Below are 18,793 nucleotides of genomic sequence, written 5' to 3'. Positions count from 1 at the left end.
CTGCCGGAAGAAAACCATTTGCAACTGGACCTGCCCAAGCAAGAGCCCTTGTTGTTAAGATAGTGGTAAATCCTCACTTTGGGTTTTTGTGTCTATAAGGGTATTGTTAGGATAAAAGGAATAGCGAGTTTGAATCATTTGCTGGTGTTGGTACTGACATCTTCCCAACCTTTTTGTCTGGTGTGATACAGTCCATTTTTCTTTGTTTACTAAATATTTTATTATTCTTGTTTCAAAGTTCAACTCCTGTGAATTTGTCCTGTATCTTTCCTCCAGAGCTTCTTAAAAGCTGCAAAGCTAGGATCTACCAAGTCAGGTTTCACCCTGGGATCTGTCCTGTCCAGTATTAACACCAGCTGGGATCGTCACAGTACCTGCGGTGCGCAATCCCTGTGTGAACACTTTAACCTCCTCCCCAAGGTGGCATTTGGTGTGGGAAGTGTGGTAAAATCTGTGGACATCATTTGGAACCAAAATGATACCTGTGGCACAGAATGTATGTGTGTTTTGTAAGTGAACTTTGTGGCTTATAATTCATGGTGCATGATTCTCAGATTCTCTCCTCTTAAGACTATGATTTTAAGATTCCAAAAATTGTAAAATATTCTGATTTTAAGATTCAATAACGGTAGAACATGGGTATTGCTGAAAATGCCAGAACTATGATTCTAATTTTTTTTTTACACTTCCAAGCCTCTGTGATTCTAGAATTATATAATTTTAACACTATGATTCTATAATTTGCTATAGCTAAGAATCCGTGATTCTAAGAGCCCATCACTTAGGATTACAATTCTAAACATTGCATGGGATGGCATGGTGGCACAGGGGCAGCGCGGTGGCACAGTGATTAGCACTGCTGCCTCACAGCGCCAGGGACCTAGGTTCAAACCCGGCCTCGGGTGACTGCCTGTGCGGAGTTTTCATCTTCTCCCTGTGTCTGCGTGGGTTTCCTCTGGGTGCCTCGGTTTCCTCCCACAGTCCAAAGATGCGCGGGGTAGATGGATTGGCTATGCTAAATTGCCCCTTGATGTGCAGGTTAGGTTACGGGGATAGGGTGGGGGTGGATGGGGGAGTGGACCTGGGGGGAGTGCTCTTTTGGTGGGTGAGATGCAGACTCGATGGGCCGAATGGCCTCCTTCTGCACTGTAGGGATTCTAAGCTTCTATAATTTTGAGGCTGACACCCATCGCCAATAAATTTAACCTGGATTAGGTGGATTGGCCATAATCAATGCGTGGGGATAGGGCGGAGGAGTGGGTCTTAGGTGGGGTTCTCTTTCAAAGGGTCAGTGCAGACTTGATGGGCCGAATGGCCTTTCTTCATAGTATGGATTCCATGGACACCAGAAACTTTAATGTGAAGGCTGCATAAAGCTCTATAATTTATAACTAAAGCCATGGTTCTAAGATTGCCCAATTCCAAGGCTCGGTTACTTTTTGATTGTATAATTTCAAGGCTGCGATTTTAAAATTGTAAAACTCCAAGAAGCTGTATTTGTGTGATCTCGCGTTGCTGCTCGGGATTTGAGTATTTCATGCTGGAGAAATGTTGTCTGACCCTTGCTGTTCCTGCACTGAACATTAGACAGTTATTTCTTCTCTCGCTCTCCTGTTGGCGCCTGTTAACATTACTGGCATTCCTTCGCCCCCCACCCCTCCATTCAGGTTCAACCATGGTGATCAAAGTTTTCATCGCATCTTCCTCTGGCTCCAAAGCGGTAAGAAAAATCCTCTGTAGAAATAATTCACCAATTCTCCTTTATATGGTAAGGGCTGGCAAGCAAAAAAAGAAATAAACCCCAAACAACTTCAGGGCGAAACTTAATTGAAAGGGATTCCATTTCACCGGCGGATTGGTTGATTGATGTTTGGGCTAGTTTTTGCAAATTAAACTGATTACTATCTATAAGCATTGAGGGGGCTGGGGGGTTAATTTTAAATATTTGGAGTCATGAATTGTAACTTTTTCCCTTTAAACATCCCCCCTGGACTGCAGTGTCTTAAGGAACGTTGGTTTTCCCCAAATGGTTATCGATCCTGTTGCAAGACGGGAATTGTATTTCCGAGTTTGAATATAATGGGCACTGTTCATTTTCATTGAATTTCATCCTCGGCTTCTGCCAGTTACATCAACTGACCGGGACTATGTGCTGGGCGGGTGGGGGGTTAAATCGGGGCTTTGGTTCTTCGTGGTTTCAGGGTACGCTCCTGTTAAACGGGCAAGGCAAAAAGCTCATACCCGTCATTCTGGTATGGGATAGCTGTACAGGGACTAATCATGCAGAAGTCATGTTTTTTGCAGAGTCCTACAGTAATGGGAAGCAACGTGTACTGTTAATGCATTAATTTATTGGTGTAATAGACCCCTGTCTTCAACAGTTCATGAGGCTCCTGTGCCGGAGTTTCAGTACACTTGACTATTGCCTGTGTCGAAACTTCCAGTCCAGACAGCCAATGGATTGACACCCATCGCCAATAAATTTAACCTGGATTAGGTGGATTGGCCATAATCAATGCGTGGGGATAGGGCGGCGGAGTGGGTCTTAGGTGGGGTCTCTCTTTCAAAGGGTCAGTGCAGACTTGATGGGCCGAATGGCCTTTCTTCATAGTATGGATTCCACGGACACCAGAAACTTCAATGTGAATGAAATCTCTGGTGAGACAGTTGAATTTCTAGAACCTTGGGGATTGGATGGGAGGGGAGGAGGGGACATAATTTGGAACGGTTTATTCAAAATGGAAAAGCCCGTTGACGAAGCCTAGCCCTCCCAGGGCAGGGTGTTGGGCCAGTTAAGAGTGCTGCCATGAAGTTGTGCTCTCCTCCTGCTGCTTTTCAAGTCTCCATGTTTAGATTTTCAGAGGTCAGACCTCCGCTCTAGATGGGACTCTCTTGCACACTGAGTTTGTACAATTTTATAATGATTAACCAAAAGTCTGTACCTATTGGTCCTCATCTGTAACTGTTTAACAATTTGTTTAACCAGCAAACCTTTTTTTCGGAAGGTCCAGAGTCAGTTTGTTCATTTAATCTACTTTATTACCCTGATTTAAACTTACCTGTTGTTGAAATTAAAGTAGCATTTTAGTTTTGCCACAATGAAAAGTTAGGACTTGCATTTATATAGCAACTTTCACAACCTCAGAACAATGAATATATGTTTGAAGTGTAGTCACTTTTGGAACGTAGGGAAACACAGCTTTGCACAGGGTTACGTTGCACAGGGTTAGGTTCCACAGCCAGCAATGCGATGAATAATGAGATGGTGACTGTTTGGCGTTTGCATGTTTGCCCCAGGTCTGCGTGGGTTTCCTCCCACATTCCAAAGATGTGCAGGCTAGGGAGAATACAGGGGAATGGGCCTGGGTAGGGTGCTCTTTTGGAGAGTCGGTGCAGACTCGATGGGCCAAATGGCCGCCTCCTGCACTGTAGGGATTCTACAGATTCTATGAATCTGTTTTAGTAATCTGGTTGAAGGATAGAGTGGTTGGGCTATTGAGAGACCTTCCCTCTCATTCCCTTGAGAATGAAGGAACGATTTATCAAGTAAATGAGCTGAGAAAGGAAGATGATGCGTCTGAGATGGTACACCAATGTACGCTTGAAAGTTAGTCCTGATTCTCAAAGACTTGAAGCGAAACAGAATGTGATGCAAGCAAAACAAGTTGAACAAAAGTTGTTGTCAGCCTTTGGTTGGTGGTATCGCTATCAATTCTGAGGCTGGGAGTCGTGGGAGTTAAAGCCGACTCGAGGCTTGGGCACATAATTGAGGCAGGCATTTCAGTGACAATTTAAGGAATGTTGCATTGCTGGAAGCTGCATTGCTGGAAGTAACACCTTCCAGATGAGTCATGGAAGCAATCCCATGGCACCATCTGAATAAGGGCTTTGAAATTCATTTAATGTTTGAACCCAATATTTATCCCTCAACCAACCCAACTAAACAGACTTAACTTACGGTTCTTTGTGGTATCTTACAATGTCCAAATTGGCTGCAATGCGCTTGCATAACAAAATTGGCAACTGTTCAGAAGTACTTCATTGAGACTGTGAAGCATACACCATATCCTGAGGACGTGAATAGAACCAAGTGAATCTTTTTTCTTGCTTGCCAGTAATTTTTTAATGAGAGCTGGAATGTTTGTGTGCAGCATAACAGGACATAGTCGAAGGGGATAATAGTATAATGCATGATATCTAGATTATGTTGTGGTTTAAAAAAAAAGCAATGAGAAGGATTGGGTCAACAAGTATCATGGTTTATATTGGTAACTTGGATTAGGGGATGAATACATGGTAGCCAAATATAGAGATAGGTGGGGAAGCAAGTTGTGAGGAGAACACAAAGGGGGTGAGTGTTCCGGCCAAACTAGGGGTAGGAAAGGAGGAGGGTGGGGCCTGAAAATATCAGTGTCAGCCAGTGTGGCACGGCCATTCCTGGAGCCTGTTACTTTTGCAGAGGCGGGTTTGGGGCTGGCAGGACTATCCTACCCCTTTCTCGAGAGGTAGCTGATCAGGCTCACTAAGAGTTTCATTAGGGCCAATTGAAGGAGGCCAGCACTCCAGGCAGGCCAAGATATCCTCTCTACCTGTCTGGGAGAGGGGAGGGGAGGAGGTGGGGTGTGGGAAGGAGGGGAGGGGGGGTGGAGGAGGTGGGGTGTGGGAAGGAGGGGAGGGGGGGTGGAGGAGGTGGGGTGTGGGAAGGAGGGGAGGGGGGGTGGAGTAGGTGGGGTGTGGGAAGGAGTGGGGGGGGCTGGAGGAGGTGGGGTGTGGGAAGGAGGGGTGTGGGAAGGAGGGGAGTGGTCCAGCTACAGGTCGCCTTGCCTCCCATTCCTACCCTCTCACTCATTCCCTCCCTCCCCCTCCCCCCATCCCCTAAGTGGTGGTCATATCTATTTTTTTACTGAAAGATTTTAAAAGCTTGGAGAGCATTCATGTTGAGGCACCCTTTCTGCTACTTATCTTCCAATACAGACTGTTATTCTCAGCTGGAAAGCCTCTGATTGACCTTTCACCTTTTGAAAGGATGCCCACCATTCTTTATTGGAGAGGGAAAAACCCAGTGAGTAACAGTTTTTCCATGAGTGGGGGGTGGGGGTGGTGGTGGGGGGTGGGGGGCGGGGGGGGGGGGGGGGCGTGGTTCAGGACCAGGTAACATTCATGATTCCTGTTTCCCACTCCCAAGGGGAAAATCCATCCTGGAGATCCTGCAAATTAAGTGAATGGGAAAAGAAAATGATGGATGTTGTATAATCTGGGAAAATATGAAGTTGTCTGCTTTGGTAGGAAGAATAAAAAAGCAAAGTATTATTTAAGTGGAGAGAGATTGTATAATGCTACAGCACGGAGAATCTGAGTGTCATTGTAAATGAATCACAAAACATTAGCGTGAAGGGGCAACAAGGAATTAGGAAAATGAAATGTTAGCCTTGTTTGCAAGGTCGTGGAGTATAAAGATGGGGACGTCTTAACTACAACCATTCAAGGCAAGGGTGAGACCACACCTACTGCATTTAGTTTTGGTGTCCTTTCTTAAGGAGTGATATATTTGCAGTGGCAGCAATGCAGAAAATGTTCACTAGACTGATCCTTGGGATGAAGGGGCTGCCTTGGGAAAGGTTAAGCAGGTTGGGCCTTTACTCATTGACATCTAGAAGAATGAAAAGGGACCTTATTGAAACGTTTAAGCTCCAAGGTGGAATAGACAGGGTATAGATGTTGAGAGGATGTTTTGTTTCACAGGGGAATCTAGATTGAGGGAGCGCATCTTCAGAATAAGGGATCTCTATACTTAAGATGACAATGAGAAGACATTTCTTCTCTCAGAGAGTTGTGAATCTTTGGGACTGTCTGACCCAATGAGCAGTGGAGGCTGGGTCACCGGCTGGGATAGACATTTGTTAACTCTCAAGGAGCCAACCATTATGGGGAAACAGGCAAGAAAGTGGAATTGATGCCAAGATCAGTTCAGCAGTGATCTTGTTGAATGGCGGAGAAGATTTGAAGGAGAATAATTGTCTTTTCCTGTTCCTATTTCTTTTCTTGTTCGAATAGAATAGAAAGGAACTTTATTCTCCACACAGAAGTGGAGGTTTGTCTTTGGCTTCACCTCCAATATAGCATATCATCATATAGTCATCAGTTAAAACAGTTTTGCTTATGGTGTTGAGATATAAAGCTGAAGGAAACTCAGTGAAGGATTTCAACGTGTTCTCATTGCATGGAAGAAAATTGGAGGAATGGGAAATGATCCAAGTGCGTCAACATGGGCATGGTCATACTTTCCGGCAACTAACTTCAAAATGCTTTCCCAGCGGATGAATAATCTTAGTGCAGGACAAACCACAAGGTTGTGACATTCTTGACAAATACAATTTTTCTTTAGCGCGCACATGATAGTTAATGCGATGGTATCATTGTCCCATTGCGTGTCAGTTGTTTCCAAACATGACACTGTTTATTCACCAAAATGACAAAGAACCTTTCAAGAATGAATGGGGTTGAGCGAGTGTGGAGAGGTATTTCCTGAATGTGAGGAATTGACCACGTTGAAGCCTGATTGATTATAAGCTCAGCGAACAATGAATTAATTGTGATTTGAGGAGTATCTTCACACATAGCAACTGTCAGCTAGCACAGTCGTCATTAGAAAGGAACTGAATAGATTAATGCAAGAAAACTGCATTTAGACAGTGCTTTTGAAATACTTCAGAAGTGAGAGTCAGATTCAAGCAAGGTCAACGGAGGGGAAAGAGGGAGACGATCAAAAATGTGGTGGAAAAGGTCAGCCTTCAGGAGGCTTTTGGAGATGGCAAGCATGGGAGTTCCAGAGTGTAGGGGGCAACAGTGGAAATATAAGAGTGTACAAAAAAATGTTTTAAAAAATAATTTTAGAGTACCCAATTAATTTTTTCCAATTAAGGAGCAATTTAGCATGACCAATCCACCTTCCCTGCACACATCTTTGGGTTGTGAGGGCGAAACCTACAGAAACACAGGGAGAATGTGCAAACCCCACACAGACAGTGACCCAGAGCCGGGACCGAACCTGGGATCTTGGCGCCATGAGGCAGCAGTGCTATCCACTGCGCCACTGTACTGCCCTCTGTTTTTATGGATATATGATATATGCACAAATGTGTGAATAGAGGTATGCATGAAATATTTATTATGTTTAACTGATGACTGTATGATTACATGTTATACTGGAGGTGAAGCCAAAGACAAATTGTGTGGACAGTAAAGCTCTATTCTGAAAAAGACAGGAAGGGAAAAAGCCAGTTGGCTTGGGTCAGTCCTATGCAGTTGGAATTCAGCATCATGAACCCTAGTGTCCCCTCACCCCTCCCCAACACCAGCAGCCATGATACAGCCGGGGAAAGTTAAACAAATGCTGAGACGCTTGCAGCCAATTCAAGGAACGAGAGATCCTTGGAAATTTCTCTCTGACCAACCCGGAAGCCGAGTTTCAGGAGAGAACAATGAGCACAAAATAAATGAACTGACATCCCATCTGGTCTTTGTGCTGTCCTGGTAAAAGGAGGAGGAAGGGGAAGCACAGTAGACCAATAGGAATATTGGAATATGATTGGCAATGATCCAAGTGCATAGTGGTTGCATAGTGCCAGCATAGTCGTTAGCACTGAGGCTTCACAACGCCAGGGTCCCAGGTTCTATTCCATGCTGGGTCACTGTCTGTGCGGAGTCTGCATGTTCTCCCCGTGTGTGCGTGGGTTTCCTCCGGGTGCTCCAGTTTCCTCCCACAGTCCAAAGATGTACAGGTTAGGTGGATTGGCCATGATAAATTGCCCTTAGTGTCCAAAAAGGTTAAGAGTTGTTACGGCGATAGGGTGGAAGTGAGGGCTTAGGTGGGTCACAGACTAGATGGGCCAAATGGCCTCCTTCTGCACTGTATTGTCTATGAATGAATATCAGCTTAAGTTCTCTGAATGATCTTGACATTAAAGTAGAAGAGAGATGAATGTGCTTGTAGAGCCTGAATAAAGGAATTAAAGAATGGAACACAATGGATAAGCTGAATTTCTTTTTCCCATGCCTTCCTGTTTTAAATAAATGTGGTTGGATGCAGTGACAACCATCTGAGTTCAAAGGTACATCCATAAGAGGAGAAAATGTGCTTTTCCATGTTACCATGAATCCCCTGCTCCACTAAAGCATTCCAATATACTGGTGGTCCTTGGGTGTTCCACCCCACCTCCCTTCTTCACCACTCCACATCCCTCCAACAGCACGGTGTAAGCGGCAGATGATTTCCTGCCCTCTCTGACTGCTGAGCTGCTCTTTCAATCCCTTATAGTTTACCGGCAATCTGTTTCTGAGGGCTGATCGCAGTGTTTTGACTGCCACGAAGGCCAAGGGGCCTCGACTGACCTCCCGGTGGGGTTTGTGGAATATGAGTTCCCCCATTGAGCGGGTGGAGGATCGCCCAATAGGAATCATTCGGCGGGGGTGTAAAATCCACAGCCCAGACCCGGACTGGCATTCCCGATGGCCCCGGGGCTGGGATGCAAGCCTTATACAACGTGGCTGCGAATAAGCAAGAGTTTTGTATGAAGCCTGGCTTTGGCGAGTTATTACAGCCATCATGGCTTGGGCTTCTTTGCCCTGTACCTGAGGGAGCGGCGATCACAAAAGCTGACTGGCCACTCAGTTATTATTGTCAATTGAAATGACCATCCAGAATTTCATACAGTGACTGCTGGAATTTTGGAAGTGATGGGATTTTCATGTTCTGTATTTCTTCACTTACTGACATGCTTTATCTGAAGTTAGAATGGGAGGAGAGGGTCTTTAAAAATGCGATGGAAAAATGTGCATTTATATAGCACCTTTCACAACCTCAGGATGTCTAAAAATGCTTGACAATGAATAAAGTACTTTAGAGTGTCAACATTGTCATGTTACACATGACAGCTTATTTACACCGGTAAACTTCCACAAGCGGCATATGATAATGACCAGATAATGTTTTTAACATGTTGGTTGAAGGATAAATTTTGGGCAGGGTACCAGCTCTTTCTCAGAATAAAGACATAGGATCTTTTATGTTACCCAGAGGGAAGATGAGGCAGGGGCTTGATGTCTCATTCAAGAGACAGCACCTTCAACAGTGCAGCATCCACTCAGTCCTGCACTCGAGTGTCAGCATTTACAGTGGGTTCCTTACTTGGGAGAGAAAACAACTGGGCTAATTCAGACTCCGAGACTGACCTGTTTTTAGCAAGTTCAAATTAATACAAAACTATTACTTTTACGAGAATCATAGAAAAATGAAAGCACAGTAGGAGGCCATTTGGCCCATCTTGTCCATACTGGCCCGAGGACATCCAGGTTTCCTTTCTACTTCTACTTTCCTGCACCTGGTCCATAGCTCTGTAGCTTAGAGCACTTAAGGTGCAGATCCAGGTACCTTTTAAAAGAGTTTAGGGTCTCTTCCTCCACCACCAACTTGGGCGGTAGACTCCAGACTCTGACTATCCTCTGTGTTTATAAAAAAAAAAAAAAAAAAAAAAATTTCCTCCATGTCCCCTCTACACCTTTTGCCACTTATTTTGACTCTACGTTCCCTGGTCCTAGAATTCCCCAAGAAGGGAAACAATTTTATCCTGTCCACCCTATCTCTTTCCCCTCTTAAGAAGTTGGAAGTATTCCGTAATAGCAAAATCCTTAATGTTTGGCAGACTACAGGTCACTCTTTTTCTTTATAAACAGGCCTTAAAATAAATTTACACATGCCGCACTAGAGGGAGGTCATGCGGTGGACATGTTGGAGTGAGCTTGGTTGACTGGGACCGGGTCTGCTTATTTACTTTTGTGGCTATTGGCTTTATTTGTTTTACGACCAACACTCCTTCCAAACCCACGCCTTTGGATAATTCCCAGCGCTCTGCTGTGAGAGTGGAACTCCTTACAGGGTGGCACAATAGCACAGTGGTTAGCACAATTGCTTCACAGTGCGAGGGTCCCAGGTTCGATTCCCGGCTTGGGTCACTGTCTGTGCGGAGTCTGCACGTACTCCCTGTGTCTGTTTGGTTTCCTCCGGGTGCCCGGTTTCCTCCCACAGTCCAAAGATGTGCTGATTAGGTGGATTGGCCATGCTAAATAGCCCTAAGTGTCCAAAAAGGTTAGGTCGGGTTACGGGGATAGGGTGGAGGTGTGAACTTAAGTAGGGTGCTCTTTAGAAGGGCCGGTGCAGACCCGATGGTCCGAATGGCCTCCTTCTGCACTGTAGATTCTATGATTCCATGACTTGAGGTGAGGAAGTTATTTGGAACTGCCACTGTTTACTGTTCAGCTTCACCGATGCATCCCCCCCCCTCACACACACACACACACAGACATTCCAGCATGAATCTGATTTACTGAATTTACGTGTGGGTATGGCTTGAAATCTCCAGAGTGCTTGAGAAGGCACCAACTGCACTAACCAGTGGGAGGAGGGGATAGTGAGCAGGCTGAGAAAGCTGGGTTTTTAATGTGAGAGGGAGGGGTAAACCACAGTTCGTAGGTGCGCTCCTCTCTTGTGGTATAGTTCATCACCATGGTTACCAGTTTCAGACATTTGAACAACTAAACTTTTGTAAAGGTCGCAGTAATGAAACCAGCCCCATGATATGCAGAACACCTGAGGGAAAAGTTGAGTTTTGTTTTTATACAGATTTAGGTTGATTATTTTTAAATTACCAAGACCTTGTTTGGGCTGGAAAAAAACGGCAGTTTAGCTGTTTTCATTTTGTGTTTCAGTTTATTTAGAAGCCATGGGGCAAAGTTGAAAAACTGTGACAGAAAATGTTGGATGAAAGTGTTTCTGAGGCTTCATATATATACATTGTATGCAAAGCATTGCATTCTTTAATGACGTTTTGTGTATGGTATAATGCATCTTAAGATAAATAATATATTTGATGACCAACCTTTGTATATACCATGCGTCTCACATAATGGAACTCTGTTTACATATTTGACCCTTTCAAACTCACTATGTACAGTACCTTTTGGTCCAAAACCTTTCACATATTTACATTGCATCTGCTAACTAAACCTTATTCTGTGTGACTGGAGAAATATGACACCACTGACACCAAGGTTCTTCTCTGTATCTATCTATCAACCTGACATCTGTTCTTGGATTGAGTTTGAATGTGCTTTTATTCCACGTCGGCAAAATCAGAAGTTTATATCTCTTCCGGATGTCCTCAAGTGCTTCTCATCCAATGATTATCTTTCCAATAGCAGTCATTTTTATTTAAAGAACTGTGGCAGTCAAGTCAAACATACTTAGGCGCCATAAATAGCAAATTCGATGAATAAATTAACCTGTTGTTTGTGATATTGGTTGAGAGAACAATGGTGTCCAGGAGCACACTACTTCTCTTTGAATATGATTCCACCTGACCGCACCAATGGGATTATGTTTTAGCACCTCATTTGAAAGATGGCATCTCTGCCAATGTAGCACTCTCTCAAACTTGTATTCAGGTATCAGACTCGATTGTGTGCTTAAGTCAATGATCATGAGGTTTCACTATACCGAGGCTCTCCTAGTTGTCTTTCCATCTCACCGTCTGTGGACCCGATCTTATCCATGGCCCCAAAACCTCTCAGAACTCTGCACTCTTCCAATTCTGGCATGTTCTGCATCTCTGTTTTCCTTCGCTCCACCATTTGTGGCTATGCTTTCAGTTGGCTCAAAAATTCCCTCCCTACACCACTCTGCCTCACCAACTTTTTTTTTAAGGAGTTCCTTCAAACCCTTTGAACAAGCTTTTGGTCACCTGCCCTCATGTTTCTTTCTTTGGCTTTGTTTTATTACACTCTTGGGAAGTGCTGTGTTAGAGGCATTGGGGGAGGCAGTAGTGTCATCATCACTTGACCAGTAATCTAGGGTAATGCTCTGGGGATCCAGTTTCGAATTCCACCATGGCAGATGGCGAAATTTGAATTCAATTTTTAAAAAAGCGAGAAATAAACATTTATTGATGACCATGAAACCATTGTTGATTGCTTTAAAACCCCATCTGGTTCACTCCTGCCCTTTTAGGAAAGGAAATCTTCTGTTCTTACCTGGTCTGGCCTAGATGTGACTCCAGATCCACCACAATATGGTTGAATCTAAAATGTCACTCAGTTCTGTTTTTTCCCCCCTTTTTTTAAACACCTTTATTTCACTTTAACAGACTCTGCACACAACTCTATCTTCACATCACCAGACGCAAAGGCCACCTGAAGCCTCTTTACATATCAGTGTCAATTATTGGATACAACATAAATGAGACAACTAATTGGAATGTCTCTTAACCCATTACTTAACAAGTTCAAGGGCAATTAAAGATGGACAATAAATGCTGGCACAGCCAGCATGGCCTACATCCCATGAATTGAATAGATAAGTGCAAGTTGTTATTGTGGAGTTCCCAGTGAGAGCCAGGAATGGCAGTGACATAAGCCACCCTTTTGGGTGTCTGCCACTGCTCTCGCCCTGATTCCTTTTGTGTGGAGTTTTATTCAACCTGCTGTACCAGGTTTATCCTCATACCCTATGTTTGTTCCATCACACAATCTCAATTTTGTGCCTCTGGAACATTGTCCTCTCTCAGAGCTCGTGAAATCTAAACCCAGGTCTTCAGATTGGCTTCTCAAAACGTTCTCCTCACTGACCTCCCAGCTTCCAACTGTTAGAATTTCATAAGCCTGGTCCTCTCTCACACCCAAGAAGCTGTCCAGGACCAAGCAATCCATTTGATCAGCACCCTATCCACAATCTTAAAAGATTCACTCCCAACACCGCCAGCACTGCAGTGTGCACCATCTGCAAGATGGATTACAGCAACTTGGCCAAATCCTCTTTGACAGGACCTCCCGAACCCATGACCTCCACCACCTACAGCAATGACAGAATGTGCATGAAATACCTTCAAGTTTGCCCCCAAGTCATACAGAATCCTGCCTTGGACACTTGCTGCCATTTCGTCATCGTCACTGGTGCCATTCCTGAAGCTCCCTACGTACCTCATGGAATTATAACAGCAGCTTTACCACATGGTTGAAGAAGGGGGTGAACCACCATCTTCGTAAGGAGAACCAGGGATGGGCAAGAGATGATGGTCTTTCAAGCAATTCCCACAAACTGTGATGGGGTATATTTATTCATTCATTCAAACTCTGCCCACATATCTCCCCTGCCTTTGCCTCAAGTTTATGACCCACTTTTCAGATCTATTCCTACCCTTTTTCCAGTCAGGGCAATCTTCTCCAGCCATTTGTCTCCCTCTCTCTGCTTCACCATCTGTGGATCTCGTCTCATTACCCACTTGTCTCCCATTTGTACCGCCACTGACTCGGTACCCCTGCCTTTTACACTTCTCCCCCAGAACACTCTCTTCTGTAAGATGTGATATATCATCCTAAGTTGTAGTGATGCTTATGTCTGCACAAAAGCAATTAACCTTATCATCCAACCGTTTCTTGTCTGTATTTAAACATTTTTATTGTGTCTAGATTCCTAGCTTTACAAGAAACAACATTTTTCTTCACTGTTGGTTAGCAATTGGCATCTAATTTTATCTGTGCACAAATGGATTACGTTCTTTGCCACATATCTGGCTGTACGGGAATTGAATCCACTCTGTTGGCATCGCTCCACATCACAAACTAGCCGTCCAGCTGTCTAAAAGCATTATCTCACGCTGCAATGAATTCCATTTGCCACTTTTTGTGTCTGCCTGTCTAATCCATTGATAGTTTCCTCCCGTCCCCAACTTTGTTCCTCACTATCAACCACACAGCCAATTTTTGCACTGTCTAAAAATGTCTTTATCGTCCCCACAACACTCCAATAACCGAAGGATAAAGGTAAAAGGTAAAGTTGCCATAGTCCCAGATGAACATAGGCTGCTTTCCCCTTTGAGGGGGGAGAGTTGTCTGGTTGTGATTTAATCTGAGGGTCGCCACACCTCAGGTGAGGGACAAGGTTGAGTAGGCGGAGCCTCCATGAATAACCTCAGCCGGTACGGGAATTGAACCCGCGCTGCTGGCCTTGCTCTGCACCACAAATCACTGATATAAACCATGAACATGCATGGACCCTGTACTGATCTCTGTAGAATGTCAATGGAACAGCGTTCCAGTCACACACACACTGGTCCACCATTACCTTTTGCTCCCCATCACAGATAATTTGGGATCCAACTTTCCCCTTTTCCTTTGATCCCATTAGTTTTTAACTTACTGGACAGTTTACTGTGTGGGACCTTGTGAAAAGCCTTGCTAAGTTCCATTTCAACTAAGGTGCTACCCTCATCGACCTGTATTTAAAAGATTCAGTCAGGTTTAAAAATATATATTTTTATTAGGGTATTTGCAAGTATTTATAATAATAACAATAACAGCGACATAAACATGGTACAATAAGCATTTCCACCCCTATCCCAATCTTCACACCCCCCAACACTAAAAGAACAGTCTGGCCCCCCAGCCCCCCCACTTTTGGAATTCTGTTTCTGCTGACATTTTAATTTTCCCCGAGAAAGTCGACGAACGGCTGCCACCTCCGGGTGAACCCAACCATTGACCCTCTTAAGGCGAACTTTATTTTCTCGAGACTGAGAAACCCAGCCATGTCACTAATCCAGATCTCTGTACTCGGGGGCTTCGAGTCCCTCCACATTAATAAGATGCATCTCCGGTCTACCAGGGAGGCAAAGGCCAAGACATCGGCCTCTTTCACCCTCTGAACTCCCGGCACTTCTGACACTCCAAAGATCGCCACCTCCGGACTCGGCACCACCCGTGTTTTGAGTACCGTGGACATTGCCTCAGCGAAATCCTGCCAAAACCGTCTAAGCTTCGGGCATGCCCAAAACATGTGGACATGATTTGCTGGGCTTCCTGCGCACCTCGAACACCTGTCCTCTACCCCAAAAAACTTGCTCATCTGGGCCACCGTCATGTGTGCCCGGTGGACTACCTTGAATTGTTTCAGGCTAAGCCTGGCACATGATGAGGATGTGTTAATCCTGCTGAGGGCATCCGGCCACAGACCCGCCTCTCTCTCTCCCCCTAGCTCATCTTCCAACTTGCCCTTAAGCTCCTCCACCGGAATTTCCTCCGATTCCAAACGTTCCTGGTAGATATCTGATACCTTCCCCTCTCCCACCCAGGCACTCTATCCTGTATCCCCCGTGGCGGCATCAGCGGGAAGGCCGGAACCTGCCTTCTCAAGAAGTCTCACACCTGCAGATACCTAAACCCATTCCCTGCTGGCAATTCAAATTTATCCCCTCCAAGGCTTTCAAGCTGGGGAAGCTCCCATCTATAAATAGATCCCCCATTCTCCTAATTCCTGCCCTTTGCCATCTCCGGAACCCACCATCCAGCCTACACGGTACAAACCGACGATTATTATAAATCGGGGTCAAAACCGATGCTCCCTCCACTCTCTTATATCTCCTCCACTGCGCCAGATTCTCAGAGCTGCAACCACCACCGGACTTATGGAGTATCAGGCCGGCGAGAATGGAAGAGGTGCCATTATCAGTGCTCCCAAACTGGTGTCTTTGCATGACGCCGCCTCCATCCGCTCCCACACTGACCCCTCCCCCACTACCCACTTCCTAATCATGGCTATATTAGCTTCCCAGTAGTAATTGCAAAAATTCGGCAGCGGCAACCCCCCCCCCCCCCCCCCCCCCCCCCACGGCAGCGACTGCGCTCCAGCAACACTTTCTTCACTCGTGGGGTTTTACCCGCCCACACAAAGCCTGAAATAACCTTGTTCACCCGCTTGAAAACGGCCCTCGTGATGAAGATGGGCTGGCGCTGAAAGAGAAACAAAAGTCTGGGGAGGACTGTCATTTTCACAGTCTGTACCCTCCCCGCCAGTGACAGCGGGAGCATCTCCCATCTCCAAGTCCTCTTTCATTTGTTCTACAAGCCGGGATAGGTTTAACTTGTGCAGTGCCTCCCATTCCTGGGCCACCTGGATTCCCAGATATCGAAAGCTCCTTCCTACCATTCTACATGGCAGCTCTCCCAGTCTCTTCTCCTGCCCTCATGCCTGGATCGCGAACATCTCGCTTTTCCCCATGTTCAATTTATACCCCGAAAAATTTACAAATTCCCCCAACATTCGCAATACTTCACCCATCCCCTCCAATGGGTCTGAAATATACAAGAGCAGTTCATCTGCGTAAAGCGAGACCCGGAGCTCTACCCCCCCCCCCCCTCCCCCACCCACAAACCAGCGCTTTCCCGTTCCTAGAGTCTATTAACGCCATGGCCAGTGGTTCTATGGCCAGAGCAAACAGTAGCAGGGAGAGGGGGCACCCTTACCTCGTCCCTCGGTGTAGTTTAAAATACCCCGACCTCAGCCGGTTCGTAGGCACACTCGCTACCTGGAGCCTGATAGAGCAACCGCACCCAGTCAATGAAGCCCTCACCAATCCCAAACCTTCCCAGCACCTCCCGCAGGTAATCCCACTCCACCCAATCAAAAGCCTTCTCCGCATCCATCGCTACCACCATCTCCACCTCCTCTCCTTCTGAGGGCATCATAATAACATTTAAAAGCCTTCGAACATTGGCCGTGAGTTGCCTGCCCTTTACAAATCCTGTCTGATCATCCCCTATCACCCCCGGGACACAATCCTCTATCTTTGTGGCCAATATCTTAGCCAGCAGTTTGGCGTCCACATTCAGTAGAGAAATTGGCCTTTATGACCCGCATTGCTCTGGATCCTTCTCACATTTCAGGATCAGTGAAATCGAGGCCTGTGACATTGTTGGGGGGAGGACTCCCTTCTCTCTTGCTTCATTAAATGTCCTCACCAACAGTGGGCTCAATATCTCTGAAAACGTCTTACAGAATTCCACCGGGTAGCCGTCAGGCCCCGGGGCCTTGCCCGACTGCATGCCCTCCAGCCCCTCAATTATTTCCTCAATTTTAATTGGGGCTCCCAGCCCTTCCACCAGGTCCTCATCTACCCTTGGAAACCTCTGCCTGTAACCTCCACCGCTCCCTCAGTAGCCCTGCGTCGGGGGCCTCCGAGTATCTCCTGTCCACCTGGAGTATCTCCTCAACTAACCTATCCCACTCAGCCAGTTACGCATTTTCTCTGTGGGCCCATATCGAGATTAATTCTCCTCTGACCACTGTCTTCAAAGCTTCCCAAATCATCGCTGCAGAGACATCCCCCGTATCATTTGTTTCCAGGTAGTTTCAGATGGACTTGCTCACCAGCCCACAGATCGCTTTGTCCGCTAACAACACATCCAGCCTGCATAGCAGGCGTTGTCCTCTCTCCATACTAACCCGTAGATCCACCCAATGTGGGGCATGATCCGACACTGCGAGTGCTGAGTACTCCGTATCCACCACCCCCGGTATTAAAAGCCCTGCTCAGAACAAAAAAGCCGATGCGATGGTATACCTTGTGGACATGGGAGAAAAAAGAAAACTCCTTCGCCCTTGGCTGTGCAAACCTCCATGGGTCAAATCCCCCCATCTGTTCCATAAACCCCTTCAATTGCTTTGCTGCGGCTGGCATACTCCCTGTCCTGGATTTTGACCGGTCCAATTCCCCATGATTGATTTGTGTGTCTCTAAGTCTGGGATCTTACCTAACACCAGCCTCATAAATTTCACATCGTCCCAATTCGGAGCATATACGTTCACGAGTACCACCCGCACCTCCTCCAGCTTCCCACTCACCATTATGTACCTACCCCCCTTGTCTGACACGATTCTTCCTGCCTCGAATGCCACCCGTTTAATGATCAAAATCACTACCACCACCTGGTCTTTGAGTCCAGCCCTGAGTGGAATACGTGTCCAACCCACCCCTTTCTTAATTGAGTCTGGTCTATAGCCTTTGGTGTGTCTCTTGTAACATTATCATTTCCGCCTTCAGCCCCTTCAAATGCGCGAGCCCTCTTGACCGGCCCATTCAACCCTCTAACGTTCCAAGTAATCAGCCTGGTCGGGGGGCTTCCCGCCACCCTCATCCCCCGCCGACTAGCCATCACCCTTTTTTGGCCAGCCTCCAGCTCGTGTCACCAGCCTCCTCAAGCCCCCCCCTCGGACTTTCGCCGTCCCAGACCTCCCATTTGTACCCTAGTAACAGTTCCCCCCCCACCTCCCTGGTAACAGTACCAGAAACCCAACCCCCCCATATCAAGCTCAAGCTTAACACCTGCTCGCCCCCCACTGTGCTTCCGTGAGTCAGCTGACCTCGCTGACTTGAGAGCTCCCACCCATGGCACCAAACAGTCTGTCTCCCCATTGTTCTCTACCCTCTCCCCCACGTGGACATACATGGTCAATACATCATATTCCTCAGTGAACAAACATCAGAAAAAACTGTGGAAAAAACAACAACAGAAACCACCCCCACCCCCCTCCACCCAGCTCCCAGTAAGACAAAGTTAACTTTAGCCATCAAAACAGCCCCTTATTGCAAATAACACAAACCAGCACAAAAGTGATTGTCAACAAATCACCACTGCAATACTCTCCCAAAGGATTCAGTGCTTTTAGTTCACATCCTGTCTTTTTTCCTTGATGAAAGTCAGTACATCGTCTGGTGTTTCGAAGTAAAAATTCCATTCCTCATATGTGACCCACAGACGGGCTGGGTACAACATCCCAAATTTCACCCACTTCTTAAAGAGGGCCGCTTCTGCCCGATTAAGCCCAGCTCGCCTCTTGGCCAAATCCGCGCCCATGTCTTGATAAATACGCAGCTCACAATTCTCCCACCTACTGCTCCGTTCTTTC

The 18,793-nt window shown here is 46.2% G+C and overlaps 1 protein-coding gene across 4 annotated transcripts in view; it reads left to right on the top strand.

The window, feature by feature from the left end:
* The first annotated feature begins 1,525 nt into the window (after positions 1–1,525).
* Positions 1,526–18,793, top strand: part of LOC140420947 (adapter SH3BGRL-like) — an 83,292-nt gene continuing 66,024 nt past the window's right edge. Inside the window, exon 1 of one of the 4 annotated variants that reach the window (XM_072505132.1) lies at positions 1,526–1,768. In XM_072505132.1, the coding sequence (XP_072361233.1) occupies positions 1,538–1,768 (231 nt within the window). In that variant the 5' untranslated portion in view covers positions 1,526–1,537. Of the gene's footprint in view, positions 1,769–5,011; positions 5,063–18,793 lie in introns of those variants that run through there. The other 3 variants (XM_072505134.1, XM_072505133.1, XM_072505135.1) reach the window with 3 other exon arrangements.

This window comes from Scyliorhinus torazame, chromosome 5 (assembly GCF_047496885.1).
Source record: "Scyliorhinus torazame isolate Kashiwa2021f chromosome 5, sScyTor2.1, whole genome shotgun sequence".
NCBI classification, from domain to species: Eukaryota; Metazoa; Chordata; class Chondrichthyes; order Carcharhiniformes; family Scyliorhinidae; genus Scyliorhinus; species Scyliorhinus torazame.
Note: the sequence above shows the minus strand (reverse complement) of the source record. Positions and strands in the feature narration are given on the sequence as shown.